Source organism: Lepidothrix coronata, unplaced genomic scaffold (genome assembly GCF_001604755.1).
Source record: "Lepidothrix coronata isolate B3197 unplaced genomic scaffold, Lepidothrix_coronata-1.0 Scaffold73, whole genome shotgun sequence".
Classification (NCBI taxonomy): domain Eukaryota; kingdom Metazoa; phylum Chordata; class Aves; order Passeriformes; family Pipridae; genus Lepidothrix; species Lepidothrix coronata.
In genome coordinates, this window is record NW_016690253.1 from 2,458,716 (window position 1) to 2,480,424 (window position 21,709).

General features: G+C 43.5%; 1 protein-coding gene across 3 annotated transcripts in view; it reads left to right on the forward strand.

The window, feature by feature from the left end:
- The window catches only part of TAF1 (TATA-box binding protein associated factor 1), a 30,271-nt gene that overhangs the window by 783 nt on the left and 7,779 nt on the right, over window positions 1-21,709 (forward strand). For 2 of the 3 annotated variants that reach the window (XM_017819153.1, XM_017819152.1), the window contains exons 2-30: window positions 783-900; window positions 1,483-1,599; window positions 2,353-2,472; window positions 3,076-3,149; window positions 5,096-5,314; window positions 5,752-5,970; window positions 6,140-6,341; window positions 6,621-6,734; window positions 7,061-7,228; window positions 8,617-8,744; window positions 8,851-8,958; window positions 9,798-9,971; window positions 10,073-10,246; window positions 10,339-10,443; window positions 11,410-11,610; window positions 12,476-12,617; window positions 13,379-13,509; window positions 14,031-14,111; window positions 14,520-14,669; window positions 14,797-14,916; window positions 15,072-15,247; window positions 15,998-16,239; window positions 17,455-17,662; window positions 17,940-18,105; window positions 18,274-18,485; window positions 18,729-18,837; window positions 19,041-19,139; window positions 19,862-20,039; window positions 21,315-21,382. In XM_017819153.1, coding sequence (XP_017674642.1) covers window positions 783-900; window positions 1,483-1,599; window positions 2,353-2,472; window positions 3,076-3,149; window positions 5,096-5,314; window positions 5,752-5,970; window positions 6,140-6,341; window positions 6,621-6,734; window positions 7,061-7,228; window positions 8,617-8,744; window positions 8,851-8,958; window positions 9,798-9,971; window positions 10,073-10,246; window positions 10,339-10,443; window positions 11,410-11,610; window positions 12,476-12,617; window positions 13,379-13,509; window positions 14,031-14,111; window positions 14,520-14,669; window positions 14,797-14,916; window positions 15,072-15,247; window positions 15,998-16,239; window positions 17,455-17,662; window positions 17,940-18,105; window positions 18,274-18,485; window positions 18,729-18,837; window positions 19,041-19,139; window positions 19,862-20,039; window positions 21,315-21,382 — 4,323 coding nt within the window. Of the gene's footprint in view, window positions 1-782; window positions 901-1,482; window positions 1,600-2,352; window positions 2,473-2,907; window positions 3,150-5,095; window positions 5,315-5,751; window positions 5,971-6,139; window positions 6,342-6,620; window positions 6,735-7,060; window positions 7,229-8,616; window positions 8,745-8,850; window positions 8,959-9,797; window positions 9,972-10,072; window positions 10,247-10,338; window positions 10,444-11,409; window positions 11,611-12,475; window positions 12,618-13,378; window positions 13,510-14,030; window positions 14,112-14,519; window positions 14,670-14,796; window positions 14,917-15,071; window positions 15,248-15,997; window positions 16,240-17,454; window positions 17,663-17,939; window positions 18,106-18,273; window positions 18,486-18,728; window positions 18,838-19,040; window positions 19,140-19,861; window positions 20,040-21,314; window positions 21,383-21,709 lie in introns of all 3 variants that reach the window. The other variant, XM_017819151.1, reaches the window with a different exon arrangement.

Sequence of the window (21,709 nt, forward strand, 5' to 3'; positions counted from 1 at the left end):
TGGGGTACTTGGGGTGTTACTGGGGTGCTCGGGGTGCCCTGGGATGTATCGGGATGAGCCGGGGTGTACTGGGGTACCCGGGGTGTACTGGGGTGCTCAGGGTGCACCAGGAGGTAGCAGAGTGACCTGGAATGTACCAGGGTGAAATGGGGTGACCCAAGGTGTACTGGGGTGTTAGGGGTGACCTGGAATGTACTAGAGTGAGCTGGGATGTACAGGGATGACTTGGGGTGTACTGGGGTGCTCGAGGTGACCTGGGATGTACTGGGGTGAACTGGGATGTACTGGGGTGACCTGTGGTGTACTGGGGATCTTGTGGTGCACCGGGGTGTACTGGGATGACCTAGGGTGTACCGGGATGAACAGGGGTGACCCAGGGTGTTCCGGGGTGCTCGGGATAACCTGGGATGTACTGGGGTGAACTGGGTTGTACCAGGGAGACCTGGGGTGCTCGAGGTGCACTGAGATGAACTGGAGTGACCCGGGGTGTTCTGGGGTGCCTGGGGTAACCCAGGATGTACTGGGATGTTTGGGGTGACCTGGTATGTACTGGGGTGCTCAGGCTGTAGTTGGGTGTTCGGGGTATATCTGGGTGTGCCGGGGTGCTTGGAGTGATCCGGGATGTACCAGGATGACTCAGGGTGCTCAGGCTGTACTGGGGTGCTCAGGGTGTCCCAGAGTGTCCTGTGGTGTTTGGGTGGGCTCCGGGATTGGACCCAGCTGGCAATCACGGGGCTGGCCTGGCCTTGGCTGCTGGAGCCTCCCAGCTCTGGTCTCCCCAGGAATCCAAGAAGCACTTGGCTGGGCTGGGCGTGCTGGGACTGGGCAACCTGATCACTGAGATCACAGCCAGCGAGGAGGAGAGCCCGGAGAGCGAGGGAGCACACCTGGATGAGGAAGGTTTGGCACTAGGGTACCTGGGGTTAAAGAGCAGAGGGGGTGCAGGGTCAGAGCTCTTGCTGGAGAGAAGAAAATGCACGTGGCTCATCAGGGTCTGCAGGGAGTATCATGGTGTTACCTGGTCAGGGCCTCTGTCAAAGGCCTTACCTTCTTCTGCTTGTCAGACTGAATGTTATGGTATCTCCTGATCAATTTCACACTTGTTTTCTTTAATTATTGTAAGTTTTTTACTTGTCTCTTCTCCTTCACAAGTAAGTCTGTGTTTGCCCCTGTATTAGAGAAGCCTGTTTAATACAGTGATATAATGTCTCTTTTTTAACTTCTGAACATGCTGAGCAGTTTCACTGAGTGATGGGTTTTCCTTGTGCTAAAGTTGTATGCTTCCCAGTCCTTAGGGGAAGTTCAAAGCTATGAGAGTTTTGGTTAGAACGAGGGGAAAGGTACTCGGGTGAGAGACCGAATTTTTTCGTTCCTCTAAGTAAAGGAAGCAGAGGAAAGGATTCATATGTACTTAGTGAAGTCTGCAGTTAGTAATATATATTAGGGTGAAGTTTTGTGTGATGAGGTTTCTCTTCTCCCTAGGCTGGGTCAAGAGCACGGAAGATGCTGTTGATTACTCAGACATCACTGAGGTGGCAGAGGATGAGAGCCGCCGGTACAAGCAGGCGATGGGCAGCCTGCAGCCAGCTCGAAGGCCAGGTAAAGAGGGGATCAGCATGACAGCTCTGCCTCTAGGGGGTGTTATCCCCTGCAGAGAATACCTAGTGTCTGCTCATATTTCTTTAAACTGTGTTCTTATGTTTATGCAGGAGGTCTAGTGCCTCTTGGAGATACTCAAAGATAGAAATATGATCCTGTTTCCTAAGAGAGTCACCTCAATTTCTTTCTCCTGCTTTACTGTTCTTTTTTTTTTTTTTTTCTGAGTTGACTTTCTGCAGAAGGCACTTTGGTTCTTTTGTTGGTCCCAGGTATCTCTCTCTGGCCTGGAACAGACTTTCAGAAACATGCAGCTTTTCCCTTGGTGCAAAAGCTAAATCTTTGCATATTCCTTAAAGCTGCCTTACCCTTAATCTTTCTGATGACATATTGTGGTTAGTGGGACACAAAGGTGATTGGGACTTTTTGACCACATTTTTCTTCTGTAGTAGCTTTATTTGCTCTGCAGAGTGTGAACTAAAGGAGGCGATATCACAATATTTATACATAAATTTTAAGTGCTTCAGTCATCTTTATGTCAGTTTATCTTTTTCCCTCCTTCTCACTCTTTCTTAAACTTTCGTCTTGCAAATGAGCTTGTGCAGGAAGCTGAACTGGTAAGAGTTTTGCATCGAGTTGCAAGAATGGTGTCCTTACCATCAGGTTGGGACAGGTCTGAGATACCATAAGTGGAAAGGGTGCCTGATTTCCTTTTATTATCTGCTTAATAAGTAGTCCTGTCTCCTCCCTGATTAGATGAAGATGAGGACGATTACGATGCTGACTGTGAAGATATCGATTCCAAGCTGATGCCACCGCCGCCACCACCTCCAGTACCTGGAAAAAAAGAAGATGAAAAGGATGCAGCTGCCACTGGTGAGTGAGGACTTTCTTCTTCTCTCTAGCAATGTGAGTGTCTGAAGGAGGCAAAGGCTGCTGTGCTGCAGCTCGTTCTGCAGCAGGGACCACACGTCATCCCAGCCCCGTCTGCAGACTGCGCCTGAAGGTGAGTGTTTGTCCTGAGGTGTGATGTTACAGGGTTGTCTGAAATGTAGGGTGAAGTTTTGTATTGTTGAAATACCAATATTGACCATGAAACTGCTTTTTTATCTCATCCTCTCAGTTGTGGCTGGGAAATGCACCTGGAACGCTTAGGATAAAATGAAAGGTTAAACCAGAATGGTACTGATAACGTCTGCAAAGGCTTAACTTTTGCATAAGTTGGTATAAACAGTAGATGTGGCATTATGGGGTTATGCTAGGGGAGAGGGAGGAGACCTGTTTGTTTATAAGGTGCTTGTTCTATTGTAGTATCTGAAGATGGAGACGGTATCATTTTGCCCTCCATCATTGCTCCTTCCTCTGCTGCCTCCGACAAGGTGGATTTCAGCAGCAGCTCTGATTCTGAGTCAGAGATGGGACCTCAAGAAGCCAGGCAGGCAGAATCCAAGGAAGGCAAACTCACACTTCCTCTTGCAGGAATCATGCAGCGAGATGCTACCAAACAGTTGCCAAGTGTTACAGAGCTCTTCCCAGAATTTCGACCAGGCAAGGTATTGTAAGAGATACGTGGAAGAGATGTGTGTCATGTAAGACCTCTAAATATGAATTGTACAGTACTAAGGGTATGTACTAAGTCATCACATATTCTTGCTCACTCGATACTTCCTTTAGTTTCTGTGTGCTGTTGCTTCCAGATTGCTTAATATTTAATACTTTTCCTGCCATTTGCAGGAACCTCTTAAAAAGCACCCTGTAAAATCAGGGCGTGAATGTTTTGCTGTTCTGTAAGACCACAGCCCTGTTGATTTGATGTTTTGCCAGATGATTAAAAACAGTGCTAATCTGTCTGCTTTCTGGCTTTTCAGGCAAATATTTACTGCTTCTCTCCTGAACTTGGTGTGCTTTTCCTGAAGCATTTTGTGATCTGTATAATTTATTTAATTTTTCCCTCAAAACTTCTTGGAATATAAATCAGAAATCAGCTCAATAGCAAGTTGGGTGAAAGAGTGCTTGGGTTTTGCACAAAGCATGTTCATTACAAGACTTTCCTAAGTGCTCACAAATAGAAAATGTAGTCAACGTATTTCAATAATTAATTTAAAAGTTTTAAAGCTGTGAAGAGGAGAGGAAAGGTAGGAGGAGAAGGTGTGTAAAGATGAGCTTATAGCTGCCAAACAGGTGGTTGTGACCAAGGATAACTTGGTTCTACATGTGTCCCTGTCTGAGGAGCTGAACAATTTGCATAATTAAATGTCAGGTGAGGCTCCAGCACAGAAGTTTCCCTTCTCTTGGCTTTTGCAAACTTGATGTTTCCTGTGCTGTCATATTTTGTAGCAGTTGTGTTCATTTCTTTGATGCTCAGCCTGTAATGTCAGACTGCTTCAGTGCTGAACTTGCCAAGTGGGTGCAGAAATCAGTGCAAGCAGTTAATGCTGAGCACTTTTCCTAATTAATTAATGAGCATGAGAGCTGGCAAAGCCTAAAACCCTGTAGATTTTGCTGTGAGGGTGGGTTGATGTGCATGCTAATGTAGCATTGTTTTTCTTGAGAAAACCCCTTAAAGTAGCACATGCAGAGGCAGACTTTTGTGCTTCATTAAACTATTAACAGCTTAATTATGTCTGAGACCTTTGCCCCTCGTGAAAGGTCACTGACACTGGACAAAGGGTTCACAAGGAAATCTGGGGGAGTTTTGGGAAGAAGGATAACATGGATGTCAGCAGAGATGGATGGAGTGATCATATAAACATTATTTCCTTTGGGGATCAGTGTAACAGATAAACAGGGAATATCAATAGGATGACTCTGTAAAAGTCTTTGGTTCTAATTCCTGTTTCCTAAATGTCAGTTACAGAATAATGCTTGTCTTCTTTACAAGAGAGCTTAGACTAAAAAACTTGTAAGTGCTTTAAAACCAACAATCATAACCATAGAAGGAACACAAGAGGAAATTTATCATTGTCATTAATGCAGGTTTTGGAGGAATGCAGTATAGGGGAACTACATTGTGATATATTATGAAATAAAAATAAGGGTATTATTTCTGGACTCATTTATCTGTTTTCTTAAGAAATCTCTAATTTATATAACTCTGTTTTAGCTTGTGTGTCTTGCTAATAATTTTATCAACTCTCGTTCAACCTCCATCTGTCTTTCTGAAGATTGTGGGTTGTTCAAAATGAAAATCAGTTATTTCCAGGTGGTATCTAACCACATGCCCAGTATGTAAAGGCAGTCTTTCTTCTCTCTAAGTTTCTTTGCATTTGAAATTAAGAATAAATCCATTTGAAAATGGAGGTTCCATCAAACAGATCAGAAACTTTTCTTTTCCAAGTGCAACCAAGAGACCGTTGATTGCACTGGGAACTGGGATTGCAGTACAGGCCAAGCTTCTGAATTTCAGAGTGCTCTCTTTCATTACTGTTTTTCAGGGGAGGGCAAGGCAGACAGTGTCTTTTTTATTTCCCTCTAATTCTCTTGTTTTTTCCTGATTCAGGTGCTGCGTTTCCTGCGTCTCTTTGGCCCCGGAAAGAACGTCCCGTCGGTCTGGAGGAGCGCCCGGAGGAAACGCAAGAAGAAGCATCGGGAGTTGGCACAAGAAGTGCAGATACAGGAGGGTGAAGTTGTGGTTGAGAGTGGAGTGGAAGGAAAATCTCCCTGGGAGTATGAGTTTGCTGCTCCTCCCCCTCCTGAGCAGTGCCTTTCAGATGATGAGGTGGGATATCTGAGGCTTAGAGAGGGTCACCAGCTAGTGCTGGGGGTAGTGGTGGATTGGACAGCGGATTGTAGAGGAAAGAGCTGTTCCCTCAGAACAAAACTGGAGAACAGAGTTGGCTTGTATTCCAGCTGTGCAGCAACTCTTCTCCAAACACTAGTCAGTGGCTTCAGGTGGTTGCTTCTTACTGAGAAGGCTGCATCCGTGGTACGGGATCGATAGGAGAGCTTATCCTCTTTGTGTCAAGAAGAAATCTCTGTGTTCTTGGAAGTCTAATTGCAGAACATTCTTAAGGCAGATAGTAAGTATGGCAAAGAACTTCTTAGAAATGCTTTTCTTCTACGAGGATAAAGCTGGGAAACTTGGAAGGAAGAAGCCTCTTACTGACACTTAGATAGAGCATCCGTGTAACCATTCCCTCCTTTGCTGTGCTCCAGATTACCATGATGGCACCTGTGGAGTCCAAGTTTTCCCAGTCGACTGGTGACATAGACAAAGTGACAGACACAAAGCCCAAGGTGGCAGAGTGGCGTTATGGCCCAGCACAGCTCTGGTATGACATGCTGGGCATCCCTGAAGATGGCAGTGGATTTGATTATGGTTTCAAGCTGAAAGAGAAGAGCGAGCAGGAGGTTAAAGGACACACAGATGAGGGGGTGAGAGGGGAACTGTGGGGGTGTATGTGGGGATTCCTGCACAGTGAGAGTTTGGTGATGGGCTGGTGGACAGGTGTGTGCCATGCAAAATGAGACTTTGAATTTTCCTGCTTTAGTTTGAAAGGATGAAGGCAATTCAGGTCTTCCAGCAATTATTATTTTCTTCCAGGACGCAGAGTCAGCAAAGGAGAAGGATGATCTGCTAGCTGATGAGCACTTCCTTATGGTGACACAGCTCCAGTGGGAGGATGATGTCATCTGGAATGGAGAGGATGTCAAGCACAAGGGGACTAAGACACAGCGTGCCAGTTTGGCTGGCTGGCTGCCATCGAGCATGACTAGAAATGCCACCGCATACAATGCCCAGCAAGGTAATCAGTGGTCTGGCACGAATTTTACAGCAGGTAGTACAATTGTACATGGGCATTCCGTGTCTCAAACGCAGAACATAATTCTTCCTGTCAGGGAATGCTTTTTGGCAAAATCACAGCTCTGCTCAGAATTCTGAGACTCTCAGATTCCTTCCAAAACCAAAGTGGGCACCTTCTGTTAAAAAAACCCCAGCCCATACCAACTCTGGCTCTTTCTCCATGTGGAATACCCGAGCCTCCCACTCAAGCTAACCTTACTTTTGTTTTCCTTTTCCCTAGGTTTGAACCGCAGTGGCTCTTTGCTCAATTCACCAATTCCACTAGCACAGAAACCCAGTGTAGCAGGAGTCCTGGGCATAGCAAAGTGCAAAGAAAAGGCCCCTGAACAGCAAGGTAATGAGGATATCAATCTTTGCCCATGAATAGCTGCATGTGACTTGTTTCTGTGGTAGAAAGGCTACTTGTTTGCTCTAAAATTTCTAGAGACCTTATTTTATTTTTGGAGGTTGTGTTTCAAGTGTTGGTAAAGCTCAGACTTGGAGCTCTATTCCTCTTTGCTTCCAAGATGTGTTTTCTTTCGCCTTTTTGAGGTCCTGCCTCAGAAAGCCCTGAAAGATGAGGAAGGTTGAGGGAATAAGATGTGGGGGTGGGCTCTGAAATAGTGCTCTGCCAAGGCTTTGTGTAAAACTCTCAAGGGTTCTACCTTATGATTGTTGCAGTTTCCCTGGATGAAGACAAGCCCTGGTACTCTATTTTCCCAATTGACAATGAAGAGTTGGTATATGGTCGTTGGGAAGACAATATCATCTGGGATGATCAGGCAATGGAAACCTACTTGGATCCCCCCGTCTTAACACTTGATCCAAATGATGAAAACATAATTCTAGGTAGGTTTGTGGCATCCAGAAATTTGACCCAAATGGGAAAAGACAAGGGGAAGTGGAAGCTAAGGGTTTATAATCACACCGTAGTGGAAGTAAATGGACTGGGGCAATACTTATGGCCTTTCTTTGCTCTGGCTTTTGAAGGTAATTTGCAAGTAATCAAAGGCTTAAGCAGGAGGCAGCGACACTAATAACTTTTAATGATGTGCTGTATGCTTCCAGCTTCCAAGTTAAAGGCACTAGCAGGAAAGCAAAAATTAATGCCCTGAAACTTAAATTTAACTTAGTTCATCTGACTCTTGATGTGTTTTAGAAGTGACTGTCTTAATTTTGCTGGCATGCATGTTGGTAAAGAAGTAAACCACAGACTAGCCCATGCCATTCTCATCATTGCTCGTGTTCAGAGCCTGAAGAAGCAGGTTCCTTAAGCCTCTTTCAGACTACACTAATGGCACACGGGAGCAATGGCATTGTGTAATACCACTCATCACTTTTTTTTGCTGCTGCAAACTGCCACTGAGTTTGATTTGAATGTGTGATTTGATTTGAAATTTGAATGAATCCCTGAATAAGGATATTGCTACACTTTTATATAGCCTGAATTGCATTTTCTTCCTCAGGAAAAGGGGTTAGTTCTAAGAATCTGAATTTATGTTGATTGGAAGACTGGAATACACCACAGAATTGCAGATGTTTGTATAAATAGTAACAAAATGAACCCATAGTTATTTTGCACAGAGTGATCTGTGCACAGAATTGATAATAGCATTTACCAGGCCCCTGTCACCAGGTCCTGCTTCTCGTGTGAAAATCTTAGTTGGAGGATCCACGCTTCACAAATTGCTACCTTTTGAAATTCATACTGCTTTCCTGGAATTTTTCAGGAATCCCTTTTGGGTTCAGGTCCATATTATTTTTGGATTCAGACTCACTCTTGTGTTGTATGTATGTGGGGAAGAAAAGGATTATTAATACATGTAGTTGGGAAATTACTGGCACTCTTGTCACCTTGACTCTCAACTCTTGAGAACTCCTTTGGCAGCACAGATGCTCTTTTTCTTGTTCTTTCATCAGTTAGACTATTAGTAACTTTGTGTTGAGCAGTGGATACCCCAAGCAATCCCCACAGTCACCCTCATCCCACTCAAATCTACTCACTACTGAAGGTGGTAAGGGAGAGATATAAGCATGGAGCTTTTCTGTGTTTCTTGAGCTTATTTCATATTAACCTGCATGGAGGAAAAGGGGGAGGAGTGTAGAAGGAGGGCAGTCACCCCAGGAACTGAACAAAAAGGTTGAAATATCTGGATCAAGGGGCAGCACAGTAGGAGGCTGAGGTGCAAAAAAAAAGGAAACAAATGCCCTATGAGTGAAATTGTTTGTGTTTTTAGAAATTCCTGATGAAAAGGAAGAAATGACTTTGAACTCTCCATCCAAGGAGAACAAGAAAGAATCTTCTCTAAAGAAGAGTCGAATCCTGTTGGGAAAAACAGGTGTGATCAAGGAAGAACCACAGCAGGTCAGCATGAGCTTTAGCATCTTGTAGGCTGGGAATGATGAGGAAGGAGTCATTTTGGTTTGGGTTTTTTCTGACACCTCTTTCTCTGTGTTTAAAATTGAATTAGAATATGTCTCAGCCAGAGGTGAAGGATCCCTGGAACCTCTCCAATGATGAGTTTTATTACCCCAAACAGCAGGGACTTCGAGGAACCTTTGGAGGCAACATCATTCAGGTAGTCACGGGGATGTTCACTTGGAGTAGGAGGTTTCTAGCTGAGAGTATGATTTAGGATTTGTAGACAAACAGAATTTATATTACAGCAGGTCAGTTAAGTGTTCATGAGACATGTTTTTAATGTTGTTCAATTAAAATTAGGAGTTTGAACTAACTTTTCTTGATTGCCCCATCAAAGTGAGATTTAGGTGCTGGATTTTGCTGTTTCCTACTCTCCATGCTTTTGTTAGGTGTCTCTTTGTGTAGTACTCTTTCTGAAGCAATAATGGGAGGGGGGAAAGGGGTGCAGATCATCAAGAGGTGAGGCTGTACTTCTGCTACTAGTGTGTGTTTTAATTTGGATATTACAAAAATAATTTAGATTCTGGTGAGTTTGAATTACTGCTCGCTGGCCCTGTGGGAAGAGGTGATATTTTTTTTCTTCCTTCATTGTGGTATTCAGTGACTTCTTCTAAAACCTCATCTGACTCCAGCATCTTCTGTAATGGGAAAACTGTATGTAATTCCAAATGAACTTCTCTCCCATTGATAGGGATAATGGCTTTACATTTAGTTCCTAGTTAATAAAAAGATCTTCTCATTGGGTACCAGTTGAAATAGTAGAATTAAAGTCACCTCTGTACACAAAGAAAGTATATATGGAAAATATATGAGACTAAACACTTTCTGTCAAAAGGCAACATGTATGATAATTGAATTTCAATGCACTCATGTTACTGCTACAATACCTAAAGGTGTTGCTGGGTTCTGTTAGGTAAGGTTTAACAGGGTGGGAGGATGACCTTGGTTTTGAGATGATGCATGTCACTCCTAACCCAGATTCTGTTCCCGTGTTAGCACTCCATCCCAGCAGTGGAGCTTCGCCAGCCATTCTTTCCCACCCACATGGGTCCCATGAAGCTCCGACAGTTCCATCGGCCTCCCCTGAAGAAATACTCCTTCGGTGCCTTGTCCCAGCCAGGGCCCCACGCTGTGCAGCCTCTGCTGAAGCACATCAAGAAGAAAGCCAAGGTACAGTTATTTCTGTCTCCCTGGTGTCTGCTGGGGCTCCCTGGGCACGGCAGATCCGCTGGATGTGCTGTTGCCCTGCCCCTGCCCTGTCCCTGGCACAGATGAGGGAGCAGGAGCGCCAGGCCTCGGGGGGAGGTGAGATGTTCTTCATGCGCACGCCGCAGGACCTCACCGGCAAGGACGGGGATCTCATCCTGGCTGAGTACAGCGAGGAGAACGCCCCTCTGATGATGCAGGTTGGCATGGCAACAAAGATTAAAAATTACTACAAAAGGGTGAGTATGCGGATCTCGCTGCTGGGCAGTGATTTTTTTTCCTCTGCCTCTCTCTCTCTGAGTCCTGACTGCACCTTCATTGCACGTTGCAGAAACCTGGCAAAGATCCAGGAGCTCCAGACTGCAAATACGGAGAGACTGTTTATTGTCACACTTCCCCATTCCTGGGTTCTCTGCATCCAGGCCAGTTACTGCAGGTGAGAAAAGCAAGCATGAGAATACAGATAAGATGAATTTGGAGTAATAGGCAGTGCCTATCACATGCCCTATTTATTCAATCACAAATAACGCTCAGCTTCCAAAAAGACCGGATTCTTTTTTATTTCCAGTTTACACCTCTTTGTTTACTGATAATAATTCAGTTCTTAGTTTTCTTTTCTAAAAAGAAATCTCAATTGTATGTTTTTTAAAATTGTTGTAGGAATGGTAGGAATTGCAGGAACTGAATCTTTGATGCTTTGCTTAGTAATGGCATTAGAAATACTGTTAGAGAGTACTGAGTGGAAGGCCAAAGCTGCTTGAGTGTTGGGGAACTCAGTAAACAGGTGTGTTGGAGGGGGTAGAAAACATGGATTTATCACGGTCCAGGATCTGTGAGCAAAACTTTATGTGTACTTCCTGAGAATTGCACTGCTAGTTGTCTGTTTGATGCCAGTTCCACTCAGTCTAGTCCCTCCTTGGTGCTGGTTTAAACTCATTTAAACCTTTAAATGCTGAACTCTGCTGCTCTCTGCTTTTCTGGTTAGGTTCTTACAACCTCCTTTCCTGGGCACAGTCTTCAGTCCTTGCTGTGTTGCCTTCTTCCATTCCCAGGCTGTTTGTGTGTCCTGGGTTGGTTTCCATGGTTGTGTTGTTCTGCATATGTGTTCTTTCTGTCCTTTTTTTAAGTACCTCCCTAAAGGTCCTAAAGTACCTCTAGGGGTCCAAAGAGCCCTTCAGTCTCTTTGTGCATTTGTTCTACAGGTTTTTTTATGCTTTTGTTCTTCATCTTTGGCTATTCTCTGCATAAACAAGGAGTGCTCTGAGTGCACATCTACATGGATTGTGATATAAATGATGGTGTACCCTTCCAATGAACTCTTTTTTTCTAAGATCCTTTTTGTGGATTGAATTACAGGAAATTTGATCAAAACTTGACTTTCAAACTTTATTTCTCTCAATAGGCATTTGAAAACAATCTTTTCCGGGCCCCTATTTATTTACACAAGATGCCTGAAACAGATTTTCTGATCATCCGGACACGACAAGGATATTACATCCGAGAGCTCGTGGATATTTTTGTAGTTGGTCAGGAGTGCCCACTTTATGAAGTCCCTGGTCCCAACTCTAAACGAGCTAACACACATATCAGAGATTTCCTGCAGGTATGTGACAAGAGACAGTTTGGGGATCTGGGGGTTCTTTGGAGAAAAGCCCATGGCACAGGCCATGGGTGGACAGCCTTGATTTAGGAAGCTCATTGTCCTGCTGTGACTCCCTTTGTTTCTTAGTTTTGTTGTAAGAGCAGTTCAAGAATTGCATATTAACTATACATTTTGGTTGTCATTTAGCCAGTGATTTATAACATGCTGCTTCTGTTTAATTACATCCTATCTGATAAGTATATGATAGAGGCTTTTTATTAAACAAAACAAAAGGTTACGAGATTATATAAAAGTGTAGGAAACTGAAGATGTTAGAATGAATTGGAAGTGATTGTGCTGTATAAAATTACAGTTACATGGGTTTCACTAAGAGACAATTAAGAAATCTTAAAATTAAAAATCATAGTCCTATTACACAGCACAGAATTAGAGCTGCTTCATAGGCCTTTGTTGATTCCCTGGATCTTGTGGCAGTGCAGCTTTGTGACTGTCCATGAGTTTTCAAATAACTATCCCCAAATTCAGATTTTGGAGAAAATCTCTAGTAATTTGCTGTCAGTTTAACTCAAAACTATAACTCAAGAGGCATTTGCAGAACAGGAAAATCCCTGCTGTTCACAGGTTAACGTTTCTAATGTGATAATACAGAACTTCAACACAAATGTTTTTTTCCACATCTCACTCTCAAAAGTAGCTGGACCTGAAGCAGACGTGTGGCTTGGAAAACTTTACTATAATAAATTTATAAGAAACAATGGGTTTTCAGTGGGAAGTCTGAAGCAGCCACTAGAAATATCATTGCCTGTGCTGCCTTTGCAGGTTTGTCGTGTTCCTTCGGGCATCACAGATGAGTCTTGTTTTGTAGGTTTTTATTTATCGCCTCTTCTGGAAAAGCAGGGACCGCCCTCGGAGGATTCGGATGGAGGACATCAAGAAGGCCTTTCCCTCCCACTCCGAGAGCAGCATCCGGAAGCGGCTCAAGCTTTGTGCTGATTTCAAACGCACAGGTATTGAAACCTTTCTCTGGGTGCTCAGCACCTCCCTGCTGCTCTTGGAGTTCCACACAGAGCAGATCCTGATAAACCCATTTTTGAAAACGTCCACTTGAAGAACCGAAATGTAATCTGAAAGGGGTTTTTTTTTGCTCCAATTTTTATAAAAGTGCCCTTTGTTTTGGCACAATTGTGCTTGATGCTGAGAAGTGACTACAGTTCAGGCATTTTTAATAACCCTTTGGGCAATGATTTACTCATAAAATAACAATGTACGACACCAACACATGCACATTCCTTTCCCTCGGTGTGTGGCCGTGTTGTTTTGCAAGCATGTACATGCAAATAAAAGCTCGTCCCATCTTTGTGAGTCCAACAGGGCTCTGAGAACCTGACTTTTGTCATTTTTTAATATGCTGAATGTTAAGCAGATGGTAATACAAAGCTTTTTGGGCAGCCATGGGGAAAAGTATTTTGAGGCGAGGAAGTTAAAGGTGCGTTTAATGCTTTTGGAATGTAGTTTATACATTGAATGAGCATGAATGTGTGAGAATTTGCTTATATAACAGTTGCTGAGTTTAGAGGGCATTCATTTACTCAAACACAGAGTGAAAAAAACCTATCACTCTTAATGGTCCTAAATGTCACAGATTTGTCATGCTTGCTCCTTTTGCCAGCCTTGCAGCAGGGTACCAAATCTTGAAATACAGTTAGGACTATGATGGCATCCAGCACGTGTGGGAAACCCCTCAGTGTTTGACCTGTGCATTTTTCAGGGATGGACTCAAACTGGTGGGTTTTGAAGCCAGATTTCAGATTGCCAACAGAGGAGGAGATCAGAGCAATGGTGTCCCCAGAGCAGTGCTGTGCCTATTACAGCATGATTGCAGCTGAGCAGCGACTGAAGGTAAACGGTCCTGACAAGCAGTTCTGTGAAGGTTGAGGTAACTCCTGCCTAAAACTGTTTTTGCTATGAAGTAGGCAAATTAGGTCCCTGGCTGTTGTGCAGCTTGCTAAGTTCTCTGCTGCATAAAAAGGGAGTTTAGTTCTTAAAGAGAGAGACACTCTGTTCTTACCACCTATTACTTATGCATTGAATTAGCTGTTCTCAAAGGTAGCAAAGGGAAGGTACAAGAAAGGGCCTGTGTTTTTACCTGGCCTGTATGGCAGAAAGTAACCAGTAAGTGGCTGTGAGAGAGACTGATTATTTTTCTGAAGTTGAGTGCAGTATTTAGTTATGGAATTTGTGAAAATACTGGGCAGTTTGGCATCTGTGGTACTGTGGGTCACAGTGAATCTTACAAAGAACCATCTGTGGAAGTGTGCTTGTTGAGCATGACAAGTCTCCACAGAGATGCTTCTAGTTCTTTGTCCAGTAACCTTTATAAGACTTCAAGTTCTCATTTTTTCCCTAATATTTCTCTGCAGGATGCAGGTTATGGGGAGAAATCCTTCTTTGCACCAGAAGAGGAGAATGAAGAGGATTTCCAAATGAAGATTGATGATGAGGTACCATACATGAGTGTGCTTGCCAATAGGTAAATCTGCATGGCTGGAGAGAAACTAGGCCTTTATATTGAAAGGGCATGTTTAAAGTAGGATTCAGTGGTTCAAAAGTTCTCACAACTTTCCTGGGAACTTTGCTGCCAGCTTATACCTGTCTTTGGGGTATCCTTTGGGGATCCTTCTCGCCAGGCCCTTTCAGGACTGGGCTTTTTGCCTCAAGTGCCTTTTGTGAGTTAGCACTTCGGTTATTCATTGGAGTTTTATCAGGGCAACTGAAGGATCAAAAATTGGAATTCACTCTCATTATGTCAGTTGAGAAGTTCTCAGTATGACTGGAAGAGAACAAAATTAAAAGCTTGGAATTCTCCACGGGTGGAGCTGGATTCTGATTGTTTCCCTCCTCGCTGGCAGGTGCGCACGGCTCCGTGGAACACCACGCGAGCCTTCATTGCTGCCATGAAGGGCAAGTGCCTCCTAGAAGTGACTGGTGTCGCAGATCCTACTGGTTGTGGTGAAGGATTTTCTTATGTCAAGATTCCAAACAAACCAACCCAGCAGAAGGTACAGTTCCCAAGGAACAATAACTGGAAAGTCACGTGGGAGAAATGGAGGGAAGAGAAAATACCACATGAGCATGGGAAAGTCTGCTATGTGATGACATTAATAGGCTGAATCTTTCTCTGAACAGGATGATAAAGAGCCTCAACCAGTGAAAAAGACAGTGACTGGGACAGATGCTGATCTGCGCCGACTTTCTCTCAAAAATGCCAAACAGCTTCTGCGTAAATTTGGAGTCCCTGAGGAGGAGGTGAGTGTGCACCTGGAGCAGGTTCCAGACTTCCCTAATGGATTTAGCAGCTGATGGTGGAAGGGACATACACGTTTCTACTCTTCCCTGGTGTGGAAAGGAGCTGAGATCCATGGTCAGCTCCCTCAGCTGTGTGTCTGCCTTCCTGTTCCCAGATAAAGAAGCTGTCCCGGTGGGAGGTGATCGATGTGGTCCGTACGATGTCCACGGAGCAGGCTCGGTCAGGGGAAGGTCCTATGAGCAAATTTGCACGTGGCTCTCGGTTCTCTGTGGCAGAACATCAGGAGAGATACAAAGAAGAGTGTCAGCGCATCTTTGATTTACAGAATAAGTAAGTTCTTATCTGATGTTCACAGCCTCGAACCCCACCCTGTCCCCACCTTAGAAGTCCAGCTCTGTGCATGCCTGGGGCTCACTGATATGTGGTGGTGTAGGTGTTGATTCACCTTTTTGGGCCCACAAAATATAGCACTGAGAAAGAGTCCTCTGGCTGTTAAATAGAAACCTAGGAGTCAGCCTTACTCCTCTTAGTCCTTCTTGCTCTCACAGACCTTTTGGAAAGGTAGAATAAGTTGCATGGTCTGCCACTTATAATGATATGAGATATTCTGCTGTTCCACAGATCAGTAGTCGACCACCCTATTTCCTTTCTTTCTTTTTTCTTCCCTTTTTTTTTGTTTTGTTTTGTTATGAGTGGTTTGCCATATCTGCCTTGGGTAGCAGCTACCAATTCTGTGTCCTATACTTTAGAACTGCCAGAAGAATTTGTGTATTATTGCTTGTTCTGGCCCAAGACCTGAGAGTGGTGAGGGAATATAGTACTGTTGATGAAGAAGAGATCAACTTGTTGGAGAAGATTGGCTTGGAACAATTTGATCTTTTAGACATGGGGATTACAAGGAGAACTGAGAAAGGAATATATTATACCTGTTCTTGTAGTTGTAATTCACAAAATTTAATTTTCAAGCTTTTGCATCATTTTTACCTTTGTGTTTCTGGGAAGGTGACAGGCTGTGTTTTTTATTTTTTTATTTGAGTGGGGGGCAACAGTAACTGACTTTCAAGGTGCCTCCTGTTTCAGGGTTCTGGAATCCACTGAGATCCTGTCAACAGACACAGACAGCAGCTCAGCTGAAGACAGTGACTTTGAAGAGATGGGCAAGAATATTGAGAACATGTTACAGAACAAGAAAACTAGTTCTCAGCTCTCTCGGGAAAGGGAAGAGCAGGAACGAAAGGAATTGCAAAGGATGCTTCTGGGAGAAGACAGTGGCAATGACAAAGAGAGGGGCAAAAAGGACAGGAGAGACAAAAAGGGGCTGTGTAAGTAACTGCAACCGCCAGAATTGTGCCTGGGAAGGGATGCAGAACTTTGTGTCAGGCTGCAAAATGTGCTGACCTGGCCTCTCAAGAGAGTGTGGATTCCTTACAGAGAGAATGTATAGACATGATTATCTGGGGCTTCTCCCTCTTCTCTTGAGCAGAAAATGCATGTGAAGTGTTTTCTTTGCCCCATGGCTTTTGTTTCTTTTGAACTATAAACTTACTCTGGTATTTATTTAGATATTCAGTGCTGCATGCAGTGAATGCTTTTTTTCTTTGGGGTGGAGCTGTTTTTCAGTGTTTTTCTCAAGATGTGTTCACAAATAGTTCCTGCAACCAGCTTATGGTTCTTTACTTGGATCTTATGTGTAAACACAGCTCTGTATGTGAACAGATAGGCACAGTCTGCAGCTTGATAGCAGTGTCTGTTACACCGTGGGCTGTGTCAGAGTCTTTGGGGGTGATTGGGCAGTTGCCAGATTTGGATCTCCTGCAGATGTGTTTATTTTAAGTGCATTCCAGCAGAGAATTTGACATGTCCCCAGCTGGCAGGTAAAATGTTTGACCTGTGAATGAACTTCTGTCTGTATGACAGTGCTCATGACCACATGAGCATGTGTGTGAGCAAAGCTGGATCAACATTATTCTTGCCATTTATTCTCAGATTGGGAATAAATCACTAGTAGATAATTACTGGGAATGCTTTAGTAAGGGATATGTGGAACACTTCCTGATGATATATCCAGTGTTATTTTGAAAAAAACCTCTCAAGCAAATTACGAATGGTGCTGGAAGGGTTCTGTGGTCACATGAGGCAAGGCCAGCTCACTGACTGGAATGCTCCTTGGAAAACTGGATAATAGCTGACCTTCAGTTTCTGCCAGATGTCCATACCTATGATGGCAACCACTATAGTTGATCTTCAGGGCCATGTTGCACTTGCCTTGCAAGTTATACTAAAGCACCTGTGCGTCCTTGTTGGCTGTAGATGTTTCTTCTGGCTTTACAATCCATGTGGATAATTCAGTGTTTTCCTTCTGTTTCACCCTTATCCACGTCATGATAAGAGAACATGAACAAGACTTCTGTTGCTTAGGTTTTCCTTAATTTGTGTCTTGGAAGTTTTTAAGCCAACACTTGTCTGCTGTATTTAAACAGTGATGTTTCTACAGCGTGGGGGAAAAAAAGTTAAATAAAACTCTCTTGTGGCATCAGCTTCAGGAGCCTCAGCAAACTCTCACAAGGATGACGACACTGCCTCTGTAACCAGCCTCAATTCCTCTGCCACCGGCCGACGCCTCAAGATCTATCGCACGTTTAGAGACGAGGATGGGAAGGAGTATGTGAGATGTGAGACGGTCCGGAAGCCCGCGGTCATCGATGCCTACTGCCGGATACGGACCACCAAGGACGAAGAGTTCATGTAAGGCCTTTACGATCTCTTTTTTTCTCCTCTATTTTTTTTCCCCCTTTTTAACTTTGCCTGTAGACGATTTGATTCCACTGGCAATCTTGTTTAAGTGAAGAAACGTAGAATTGAGTGTGGAAGCCCGGCACTGTAACTGTGGAGAGATTTAATGTCTCTTCGTTTGGAGGGTGTTATCAACTTTGTGCAGTGATAGACCTGGCAGAAGAGTACCTGGTAAATCATCAGCTAGGCTAAAAAAACTTCTGTATTTTTATTTTTTTTTTCCACCCAGACGAAAGTTTGCTCTGTTTGATGAACAGCACCGTGAGGAGATGCGGAAGGAGCGGCGCAGGATCCAGGAGCAGTTGCGGCGCTTAAAACGGAACCAAGAGAAAGAGAAACTCAAGGGCCCTCCAGAAAAGAAGCCCAAGAAAATGAAAGAGCGTCCAGACTTGAAAGTAAGCACATCCACACATAAAGCATGCCAGAAAGTCTTGGGTGCTGGAGAAGTTTCCTGTTCTAGTGATGTACCAAAGGTCTCACTAGGGGATTTTAATGATACTTGGCCTCTAAACTAGGAGCTCACGTACGAATTCTGATCTGTCACCTTCCTCATATTTTTGCAGCTGAAATGTGGAGCATGTGGTGCAATTGGGCATATGAGGACTAATAAGTTTTGCCCTCTCTACTACCAAACAAATGCCCCACCTTCTAATCCTGTTGCAATGACAGAGGAGCAGGAGGAGGAGCTGGAAAAAACAGTCATTCACAATGATAATGAAGAACTTATCAAAGTAGAAGGGACAAAAATTGTCCTGGGAAAACAACTGATTGAGAGGTAAGGGAAGAAGCAGAGATACTGATGAATAATAAGAAAAAACAATTTAGAGCTTAATGCAGAACACTCATGTATATTAGTCACAGCAATAAAGTGACAGGGCTTTACATAAACTATTACTACAGAATTTTGATTGTGTATTTGGTATTAAGGCAAATGGAACCAGAGGCAATACTGGAGGACAAATGGTCTTGATTCACAAGAGGGCTGGAGAAAGTATGATGCTTTTTTCTTTGTCCCTAGTGCTGACGAGGTTCGCAGGAAATCTCTGGTCCTAAAGTTTCCTAAACAGCAGCTTCCTCCAAAGAAGAAGCGGCGAGTGGGGACAACGGTTCACTGTGATTATCTGAATGTGAGTGAAGGTGTTACTGAGCTGATTGCAGCAGCTCTAATTCCGTTTGTACCAACTGGTCAGGTCCTCTACTACTCCTGTGCAACCCCTGAGTGCCCAGTTACCTGCCCAGTAAACCAATAAACTAAATTGCCTGGGATTTCCGTGAGTAAATGTTTTGCATCTGGTAACTGCCTTCATTTTTCTGCCTCTCGTTTCTTCAGCGTCCCCACAAATCCATCCACCGGCGGCGAACAGACCCCATGGTGACGCTGTCATCCATCCTGGAGGGCATCATCAATGACATAAGGGATCTTCCTAACGTAAGCTTAAGCTATGGCACCCAAAACCTGCGTCTTAAGCAATGTGGTTGAAGCGGGTTCTGTGTAGTAGGCACCAGAATTGGGCCAGGCTTTTCTCAGGTGAGGGGTGTGCCACCCCCGTCCCCCCTGCCCTGCACACACACAGGTGGTGTGCAGTATTTCCAAAATTATCTCAGCTCAGAATCTGTAGAAATCTGAGAATCCGTGCAGAAAGTAGTGTTGGATAGTTTTGTGTGGACAAATATTCAAAGCTGGGATGTGATTGTTTTTAAGACTTCTTTTTTTTCCCCAACAAAACCAGAACAAGATGCATGAAACTTGATGTAGCAGTGTGCAATGCTTTTTTTATATATGTGGCACTGGAGAAAATTTGTACTTCGCTCTTTCTGACCATATTTTACCAGAAACTTGCAAAATCAAAAGATTAAATGGAAGATTTGAGTTGAAATGAGATTTTTAATGTCTAGTCTCTTGACTTTCGTGCTGCAACCAAAAATACCATCTGAGAATTCTCTGTGAGATTTTTTCCTTCTTAGAATGGTGTTAAAGAACATTTTGTAGAAGAAAGTGATAGCCACCGTGGGGCTGAGCTTGTTATGTTTTCCCTGGTTCAGTAAAAGAACTGATTGTTTAAAGGTTTTATACATTAGTGCCCCTTCAGCTGTGGAGGGTTAGCTGTGCTAGCACTGTGTTAATAATCATTTGTTTCTTGTCATCCTCAGACATACCCCTTCCACACGCCTGTGAATCCCAAAGTTGTCAAGGACTATTACAAGATTATTACCCGGCCCATGGATTTGCAGACCCTGCGTGAAAATGTCCGTAAGAGGCAGTACCCGTCCCGGGAGGAGTTCAGGGAACACCTGGAGCTGATTGTGAAGAACAGTGCGACCTACAATGGTAAAAACACAGGGGAAATTGTGTCCCTGCTGATACATGGAGCTGTGGAACTTTTAGAAACAACAAAAGCAGCGGAAAAGCGGAGTGAATTCTCTGCCGGATGGCAAAAATGAATGTGTGTTTTTCCAGATACATCTGAAAGAATATATTAATGTTAGTGAACTAATTCATAAGTGAGAAAGGAGTGGACCCTGGCGTGTAACAATAACTAACTGATAACTGTGAAGTAGTAACAGAAGTTGTTATGGAACTATCAGTGACTGGAGGCACTGCTGCATGTATTGAACTGCACTGAGGCAAAGTCCTGTCTATCTCCTTTATAGAGGGTGAAACTAAGCAAAACATTGTTTTCATTCTTTATGGAATGAATCTTTCAATACAAATAGGAATAGTTCACACCTGTTGAATCCAGTGCCTTGGAGATGCAGCTTTGGGTAGAGTTTACTGCCATGATTTTGCATATTTTGGTCCTTAGTTGCAACAAATTTTTCCTCATTTGGGAAGATCAGGAAACTAGTTTATAGAAATGAATGAAAGCTAGTTTAAAAAAAAAAAACATAGATTCTGCAGTAGAGCATGTATCTGCTGGGGGAAAGTGCTGATTCATTGAGAGTCAGCTTTATTCTGACTGCTGATAGAAAAGTCTTTGCCCAAAATATATTAATTCAACAGATATAAAAACCTCTCAGCTGCACTGACTCTCTCTGGGCTGTGCAGCATTGTGGGTGACGCAGACAGCACTGGGTTTGTGTCTTTACTGCTTCCTTTATTATTTTGACAGTTAAATCCCTGATTTATCCTAATAAATAAGCTTTATTTTTTCACAGTTCTGTTGCAAATTCTTGTTTCCATGTCTGAGGAATCCTGAAATTATTTAAAGCTTTGGGGTTTTGAATATTCTTAAAATGTCCACCTTGGCTTCCTTAGCAGTTCTGCTTCACTGACTGGATTTAGTCAAGGAAACAGAAATTTCATGATTTGTACTGTGAATGTTTGGCAAAGGTGGAGGGCTTGGAGGCCAATCTTCCACAGGCACAGCTTCTTTCCAAACCTTAACAGAATGTGTACCAGAAGTGTGGATATTTGCTACAAATAACCTTTTTTTTATATAAAATCCGTACTAAACTTTAATAATGGCGTGTATTGAAAATATACTCGAGGATGTAGTCCCAGCTGTGCTAGAAATACAACCAGTGGTGCTTTAGGAGTAAAGGTGAAGTCATGTTGTGACATGGGCCTTTCTAATCAGGCTGTACATGCTGTGTGTGTTTGCAGGGCCAAAGCACTCCCTGACCCAGATTTCTCAGTCCATGCTGGACCTGTGTGATGAGAAGCTGAAAGAGGCAAGTCTTGTGAATGAGTTGTGATCAGAATGGAGGGGAAGGGATGGTCAGGGCTGGTCGAACACTGAGGGTAGAGGATGTGTACAGGCAAAACACAGGGCTTTGGGGAGAGCAGTAGAAGATTAAGGGAACTCTTCCTCCCACCACAGGATGTATTTGAAGTTTTACCATTTTAAACAGTTCCCACTGGAGTCTTTCTGAAAAAAACAGATGCTTGTTTCTTCCTCTAGTTATTTTATCTTGTATGTAGGCTTATATCCTGGCTGTTATCCCCCCATTATTTACAAGTGTCTTCATAAAAAGGTGATTCATAGTCTCTCTGGGTCA